The sequence below is a fragment of the Phocoena sinus genome, chromosome 4, assembly GCF_008692025.1.
Source record: "Phocoena sinus isolate mPhoSin1 chromosome 4, mPhoSin1.pri, whole genome shotgun sequence".
Classification (NCBI taxonomy): domain Eukaryota; kingdom Metazoa; phylum Chordata; class Mammalia; order Artiodactyla; family Phocoenidae; genus Phocoena; species Phocoena sinus.
In genome coordinates, this window is record NC_045766.1 from 56,820,597 (window position 1) to 56,829,931 (window position 9,335).

Here is a 9,335-nt window from a genome sequence, read left to right on the forward strand (position 1 = left end):
TTCACACTTTTCTCTTATGTTGTGTTCTCTATTTACTGAGGCCCCTAAATTCCTTCCTTGATTCACTCCCTTATTTTAATGGAGTACATTCTCCAGAGCTTTCTGAAGAAGAGCACATTGGCATAAGGATTCTGAAGTCTTTCTTGTCTTCTACCCTGACATTTGATTGGTAGTACAGTAGCTATAGAATTCTAGATTGGATTTCAGTTTTCCTTGGAATTCTGAAGGCGTTGCTTTCAAAATTTCCAGCTTTCCTCTCCTTTGAATGTGATCTGTTCCCCCTCCCCAACCCTAGAGTTTTAGAATCTTCTCTTTAACGATAATATTCTAAAACTTCACAATGCTTTTTGTTTGTTCGTTTCATTCATTTCACTAGGCACTCAATGAACCCTTTCAATCTGGAGACTCATGAACTTCTCTTCTGAGAAATCTTTATTTTTTTTCCCTTGATTATTTCCTCTCTTTTCTGTTCTTTTTGGACCTCCTTTATTTGAATATTGGACCAGCTCAAATGATTCTATGTTTTCTCTTCTTATTCAGTTCTTTTTTTCTACTTTGACGATGTCTTCAACTTTATCTCCCAAAGCTTCTATCAATTTATTTTTTTGTACAGCACAGGGAAATATAGTCATTATTTTATAATAACTTTAAATGGAGCATAATCTATAAAAATATTGGGGACTTCCCTGGCAGTCCAGTGGTTAAGACTCCAATGCAGGGGGCACAGGTTCGATCCCTGGTTGGGGAACTAAGATCCTACATGCTGCAAAGCGCAGCCAAAAAAAAAACAAGTCTTATAAAAATATTGAATCACTATGTTGTATTCCTAAAAATAATATTGTAAATCAACTATACTTCAATAAAAAATTTAATTTTTAGTTTAACTAATACCTTTTTAATTTCTAAAAACTCTTCCTTGACTGCTGAATATTTATTTTTAGAGCATTTTTTTCTCATTTCATAGATTCAATATCATCTTTTGCTCCTTGGATTATCTCTTTTCTTGTAAATTTTTTTAATGTTTGTTTTATTTTCTCTTTCATGTTAAATGCTTTTCCCAAATCTCTCATGGTCCTTGGGTACTGTCCATATTTAAGCGTAAGGCATGAAAAAGATAGTTGGAAGCGAAGCGTGGGCTTGTAATTAGGCTGGGACACAGGTGTTTACCTGGGTGCCCACCTTCCCTACTGCCAATATCTGTAAGTTTTTTTTCCTTGGATTAACTGGTTTCCCAAAAGAAGAACCATCCCATTTCTAAGCCTGAAAATCAGTCTTCTGACAGCTGTGTGAGGGGAAGAGGCTAGAGTCTAACCATTAACTCTGCAAACTTTCCCTCAGCTCCCACTCTCAGTTCAGTTGGACCTCCCTTCCCTTTGCTGTTTCTCATATTTCCAAATCCAGTCTCTGAGACAACCTCTCTAAAGAGTAAACTTTCAATCCTAGAGGCTTGCCTTGTTCCACTCAGGCTGCTATAACAAAGATATCCTAAACTGAACTTTAAACAACAAACATTTATTTCTCACATTTCTTTTTTTTTTAATTAATTAACTATTTTTGGCTGCATTGGGTCCTCGTTGATGCACACAGGCTTTCTCTGGTTGTGGCGAGTAGGGGCTACTCCTTGTTGCGGTGCGCAGGCTTCTCATTGGAGTGGCTTGTCTTTGTTGAGGAGCACGGGCTCTAGGCATGTGGGCTTCAGTAGTTGTGGCACGTGGGATCAGTAGTTGTGGTTTGTGGGCTCTAGAGCTCAGGCTCAGTAGTTGTGGCGCACGGGCTTAGTTGCTCCACGGCATGTGAGATCTATCCCAGACCAGGGCTTGATCCCAAGTCCCTTGCATTGGCAGGAGTATTCTTAACCACTGTGCCACCAGGGAAGTCCCTATTTCTCACATTTCTGGAGGCTGGGAAGTCTAAGATCAAGATGCCAGCAGATCCTTGCAAGTACACACCTCAGGATGGAGGCACTATGGATCCACTGGCAAAGAAAATCTTTAAAGGAGGTTTAGCAGCTGAACTTGTGGACATTTTTGGAGCATATATTTTGTTTAAAAAGATAAACACAAGCCAAGATTTCAGGCAAACAATGAGGAAGAAATTCCCCTTCATCTTGGAAGTTTATTACAAATCCATCGAACACTCTGGAATGTACGGAATCAGAGAGCAAGATCAAGAAAAGTGGCTGAACAGCAAAAATTAGGAATTTGACCATGATCAAGGTTTGCCCTATTTCACAGTATCAGGCAAAATTAAAATACCAAAGTTGATATGGATGCATTTTAGAATATTTAAGGTTAAATGTAAATTCTAACTAAGTCAGAGGTTTTGTTCTTTGGACTAACTGTTAAAAAACTGATGGAAGGTTTGTTTATTATGTTATAAATGAAGTTTTGTTTACTACTCAAAATAAAGTGCTTCTCCTTAAAAAAAAAAAAGATGCCAGCAGATTTGGTGTCTAGTGAGAGCCTACTTCCTGGTTCATAGATTATGTCTTCTCACACTGTGTCCTCACATGTTGGAAGAGACAAGGGAGCTCCCTTTGGGCACTAACCCCAAACATGAAGGCTCCACCCTCATGACCGAATCACTTCCCCAAGCCCCCACCTCCTCATAATATCATATTGGGGGTTTGGATTTTAACATATGAATTTTGGGGGGACACAAATGTTCAGTTCATAACAAGGCCTTAACTGCTTTCTTATGTAGACTTTCATGTTCATATAGACTTTCTCATATTTTCAGTCCCACTCATACCCATACCTGTTGTGTATATTTTGAGCCTTTCCAGCATACTGCTGTGAAAATTGGCTTGCTCCTTGGAATTACCCTGTTATAGGCAGTTAGATTTGAGAAAATGAAAAACAGCCCTGCTGGCAATCAGACAGTGATATTGCTCCAGAACGTAAACTATGTTTCCAAGGGACATGAAGAAGGTCACATAAACAGCATTTCTATACAATGCGATACCACAGCTGCAAAAATGACTAACAATCTTTTCTTCTAAGTGATTGCTGCATTGTTACCAATGACATCCCTGGTCTGGCTTTTTTCTTTCAGTTTCCTGAAAAAAGATTTCTGAGATATCCAATTGCTGAAAGGCCCCCATTTCTCAACCATATCCAATCCAAAGATGGCACCTCTCTTCCCTAATCCCTCTTTAGAATCATGCAGCAAAAACCCTACCCTATAAGAATTCCTTCCCAATTCTCCCTTCCTGAGATGCCTCCAAGATTCCTCTGGGGTGTGTCCTCCCTTGCTGCAGAAAACTAAACAAACATAACTTTAACTCCAGGTGTGTTCCTGATGATCTCTGGTGGGTAAACATTGACAAAATTCAGCTTTCTGTGGTCTGCTGAATTAGTTAAGTCTTGTGTATCTAATTTCCAGGTTCTAAATATTGCTGAGCTCTCTCTCTGAGGCGGCCATAAGTTGGATCCCCCTTTTCCACTAGCTGTGAGCCAACATTCTAGTGCCCAAAATTGTTTAAATTAGATTTCTATCAGTTACAGCAAGTTCCTGAGAGTGTTAATGGCAGAAAATCCTCAAACGAATAAATCTGAGATAGCATCTCCCACCCTACGCATATAAGCCATGACACTGAGTCCTGAGCATATAAGTGTATCTCCAGACCAAGTCCTTCTACAAAGCATTAGATCTGCCTACCAAACTCCATCTGTATTGTCAAATTCAGCAATATCAAAACCTAATTCATCCTCCTTTGCCACCACACTTGCTCCCCCTCCTGCATTCCCTATGCCAGTTAATCTACCATCTAATCAGACACTAGAAATTCATTCTATATTATATTATAATATTTCCTCTTCTTCATCTCCAAACATCCTATTATCACCAGGTTTGACAAATTTACCTCCTGAATACTTCTTGAATTTGTCCAGTTCCTCTGTCGTTAACACTACTGTCCTGTTTCAAAGTCTTTATCATCTGCCACCTAGAATAATACAGCTTCTAACTCTTTTCTCTACCTCCTGGGAAGCAACCCTTATTCCATACTGTTGTTGCTAGAAGTCACCATTAAAATGCAAATCTGATGTTTATGCTACCACTTATCAATGGCTTCCTACTGGCTGCAGGATAAAGTCTAAGCTCCTTATCAAGACAAACAAAATCCTCCCAGATCTGGTCCCTGTCCATTTTTCTAGTCTAAAATCACATTCAACTTCAAATTTAACGCTTTATTAAAAATACCAAACGTGTTGTTTCTCATCTCCTTTGTACATGCATTCCCTCTGGCCAACAAACTTCTCCTTCTTTGTCACATGGCTGATTCCTACTTATCTTCCAAGAAGCCCTGCCTACCCTGCACTCCCCAGCTTAGGTAACATTCGTTTAACCCAGAAGACTATCAGGTTCTCATGGGTAACGGCTTTCTTTTATTCTACTTTGTATTTCCCAGTGAGTAGCATAAACACAGGCACATAATATGCATCCTATAGATAATTGTTATCACTTAAAATAAGATGTTGTAACTATATGATATTTTATATAAGCCTCATGGTAACCAGAAAGGAAAAACCTGTAGTAGATACACAGAAGATTATGATAAAGGAGTCAAAGCATACTGCCATAAATATTTATCAAATCACAATGTAAGACAGCAAGAGAGGGCTCAAGGAACAAAGGATCTACAAAAGAGTTGGAAAACAATTAACAAAGTGGAAATAGTAAGTTCTTACCTATCAGTAATTACTTTCAACATAAGTGGATTAAATTCTCCAATCAAAAGACATGGAATGGGAGTTCCCTTGTGGCCTAGTGGTTAGGATTCCAGGCTTTCACTGCTGTGGCCCAGGTTCAATCCCTGGTAGGGGAACTGAGATCCCGTGAGCCAGAAGAGTTTCACTTTAGCTTTAAGGACACACAGAGGCTAAGAGTGAAGAGATAGAAAAAGATATTCTAAACAAATGGTAACCAAAAAAAAGCAGGAACAGACTTTAGATAAAATAGGCTGTAAGCTAAAAATGGTCAAAAGAGACAAAGATGGTTATTATATAAAGATAAAAGGGTCAATTCATCAAGGAGATACAGCGATATTAAATATTTATGCACCCAACATCAGAGCACCTAAATGTATAAAGCAAATACTAACTGAACTAAAATAGAAATAAACAGCAATACAGTAATAGTTGGGGACTTTAATACCTAACTCTCAGCAGTGGATAATCCTGACAGAGAATCAATAAAGAAACAGCAGGTTTGAACAACACTGTAGAGGAAATATATACTGATATAGAACTTTCCATACAACAGCAGAATACATTCTTCCCAAGCGCACATGGAACATTTTCTAGGATAAGATCATATTAACATAACATAAGCCACAAAACAAGTATCAACAAATTCAAGATAGAAATTATATCAAGTTTCTTTTCCAACCATAATGGTATGAAACTAGAAATCAATAACACAAGGAAATCTGAAAAATTCACAAATACATGGAAATTAAACAACACATTCCTGAACAACCAATGGATTAAAGAAGAAATCAAATGAGAAATTTAAAAAAATCATGAGACAAACAAAATAGAAACACAATGTATCAAAACTTATGGGATGCAACAAAAGCAGTTCTAAGAGGAACGTTTATAGCTATTAATGCCTACATTAAGAACAAAAGAAAGATCTCAAATGAACAACTGAACAGTACACCTCATGGAACTAGAAAAAGAGGAGAACAAACTAAGCCTAAATTTAGCAGAAGGAAATAATAAACATTAGAGCAGAAATAAATGAAATAGAGAATAGGAAAGCAATGGAAAAGATGAACAAAACTAACAGCTGATTCTTTGAAAAGATTAACAAAATGGACAAACCTTTAACTAGACTACATACTAACAATGAACTACCTGAAAAAAATAAAGAAAGAAAACAATCCCATTTACAATAGCATCAAAAATAATAAACTACTTAGGAATAAATTTAACCAATTTGAAAGATCTGTACACTGAAAACGCTAAGGCATTGATTAAAGGAATTGAAGAAGACACAAATAAATGGAAAGATACTCCATGTTCATGGATCAGAAGAATTAATACTGTTAAATGTCTATTCTGCCCAAAGCTATCTATAGATTCGATGCAATCCCTATCAAAATTCCAATGGCATTTTTTTTTACAGAAATAGAAAAAAAATTCCTAAAATTTGTATGGAACCACAAAAGAATAGCCAAAGCAATCTTCAGAGAGAAGAACAAAGCTGGAGGCATTACACTTCCTTATTTCAAAGTATATTACAAAGCTATAGAAATCAATACAGTATGGTACCAGCATAAAAACAGACACATAGTTTCCTAATCTGTAGTATGAGGAAAGCAAAATCACCTATGGACTTGCTCTGAATACTAAATAAAGATTTTTTAGTACCTAGTATAAACAAACAAAAAACAGACACACAGACCAAGGGAACATAATTGAGAGCCCAGAAAAAAACCAATGCATTTATAGCCAACCTATATTTGACCACGTAGTGAAGAATACTCACTAGGGAAGAGATAGTCTCTTCATTAAATGGTGTTGGGAAAACTGGATATTTACATTCAAAAGGATGAAACTGGACCCCTATCTTACAACAGTTGGACAAACTACCTCAAAATGGATTGAAACTTAAATGTAAGGCCTGAAGTCATTAAACTCCTAGAAGAAAACAGGGAAAGCTCCTTGATATTGATCTTGGCAATGATTTTTTTAGCTCTGACACCAAAAGCACAATCAAGAAAAGCTTAAATAAACAAGTGGGACTACATCAAACTAAAACGCTTCTGTGCAGCAAAAGAAATGATCAACAAAGTGAAAAGGCAATCTATGGAATGGGAGAAAATATGTGCAAACTATCTATCTAAAAGGGGTTAATATCCAAAATATATAAGGAACTCCTACATCTCATGGCAAGAAACAAATAATCTAATTTTAAATGGGCAAAGGACCTGAATAGGTATTTTTCCAAATAAGATACACAGATGGCTAACAGGTACATGAAAACGTGCTCAACATCACTAATCACTAGGGAAATGTAAATCAAAACTACAATGAGATATCACCTCATATCTGTTAGAATGGTTATTATCAAAAAGATAAGAGATAACAAGTGCTGGCCAGGATGTGGAGAAAAGTTGGTGGGAATGTAAACTGCTACAACCATTCTGGATAATAGTATGGAGGGTCCTCAAAAAAATTAAAAATAAAACTACCATATGATCCAGCAATTCCACTTCTAGGTATATATCCAAAAGAAGTAAAATCACTATCTTGAAGATATCTGCACCTCTATGTTTACTGCAGCATTATTTGCAATAGTCAAGACATGGAAACAACTTAAATGTCCATCCATGGATAAATGGATAAAGAAATTGTGATAAATATAAATATATATATATATATATATATATATATATTTGTGATATATATATGCATATATTTCAGTCATTAAAAAAGAAAGAAATCCTGCAATTTGCAATAACATGGATGAATTTTGAGTGTGTTATGCTAAATGAAATTAAGTCAGAGAAATACAAATACTGTATGATCTCACTTATACGTGGAATTTAAAAAAAAATGAACTCACAGAAACAGAGAATAGATTGATGGTTTCCAGGAGCCAGTGGGGAATTGGTAAGGGAAATGGGTGAAGGTGGTCAAAGGGTACAAACTACCATTTATAAGATGAATAAATCTGGGGATCTAATGTACAGCATGGTGACTATAGTTAACAATATGTGTTAACTAACCTTATTGTGGTAATCATTTTGTGATATATGTGTATGTCAAATCACCACATTGTACACCTTAAGCTTACACAATGTTATATGTCAATTATATCTCAATAAAGCTGAAATAAATAAATAAAAGCTTTTTAAAGTGGATCAAGAGCTTTGGCAGAAAATAAAAATAATTTTGAAATTACACTCTCCATAGAAATTTGGTAGGAAATGTTGCTCACTATAAAAAATGTTAGTAAAAGCTTACAAAGAAATCATATAGATATGAATTTTAGCTATTTTACTTTTTCTTTCATTTTCAACCTACCTATGCCATTGAATTTGAAGTTTCTTGTAAGCAGCTATTATTGGGTCAAATATTTTTTTAATCAACACTGCCAAACTCCAACACTGCCAACATACAACTTTTAATGATGTATTTAGACCACTTACATTTTAAAGTAAGTATTGATAAGTTAGGGCTTAAGTAGGTCATTTTGTTATTTGTTTTCTGTTTGTTTCCTCTGTTTATCATTTCCTATGCTTCTCTTTTCTTACCTTCCTGTGGATTTTTTGGACACTTAGGATTCCATTTTTATTTATTTGAAGTGTTTTTTTAGTACATTGCATTGTATAGTTTCTCTAGTATTTGCTCTACTTATTAGAATACACATATGCAATTTACCAGAGCCTACTGGTATGAATGTTTTACCACTTCAAGGCAAATGTAGAAGCCTAACTTTACTTAGGTCCCTTTACCCCCTCCACTTTTTAAGCACAATAATCTCATGCATTTCCTCTATATACAATAAAGCACATTATATAATGTTATAATTTTTGCTTTCAACAATCAAATATGATTTTAAGAAACTCAGGAGGGCTTCCCTGGTGGCACAGTGGTTGGGAATCCACCTGCCAATGCAGGGGACACAGGTTCGAGCCCTGGTCTGGGAGGATCCCATATGCCACGCAGCAACTAAGCCCTGTGTGCCACAACTACTGAAGCCCTGCGCGCCTAGAGCCCCGTGCTCTGCAACAAGGGAAGCCACCGCAATGAGAGACCCGCGCACCGCAACGAAGAGTCGCCCCCGCTGGCCACAACTAGAGAAAACCCGTGTGCAGCAACGAAGACCCAAGGAAGCCAAAAATAAATTAAATAAAATAAATTTACATAAAAAAAGAAGCTCAGGAAAAGGCTAAAACATACACACAAAGCTTGTGCATATGTGACTTCATATTTGTGCTGGTGTATTTTAAGCATAAATTTCTAGAAGTGGAATTTATCAATTGAATGGTAAATTTACCTGTAATTTTGCTAATATTGTCAAAATCTTCCTCAGGGGTTATACCATTTTGCATTCATGAAATCGCTGGTTTCCCTGCAACTTCTCCAAGAGTTTGTTGCCAAATTTTGGGATTTACTCCAATCAGATAGTTAGAAATTATAGCTCAGGGCTGCATGGCGTGTGGAAGCTTAGTTCCCTGACCAAAGATCGAACATGCACCCCTTGCAGTGGAAGCATGGAGTCTTAACCACTGGAGCGCCAGGGAAGTCCCAGGGTAGTTTTAATTTGTATTTATATTAATAAGAATTAATTTGAGTATTTTTTCATATGTTTTAAGGGCC

The 9,335-nt window shown here is 36.4% G+C and overlaps 1 protein-coding gene across 1 annotated transcript; it reads left to right on the top strand.

Annotated features, from left to right (window-relative positions):
• Positions 1-1,966: 1,966 nt before the first annotated feature.
• On the top strand, positions 1,967-2,198 carry LOC116752991 (protein CEBPZOS-like). Its single transcript, XM_032630325.1, has one exon. It carries the CDS (start codon positions 1,967-1,969, stop codon positions 2,195-2,197), a length of 231 nt encoding a protein of 76 aa, XP_032486216.1. The 3' UTR covers position 2,198.
• Positions 2,199-9,335: the final 7,137 nt, after the last annotated feature.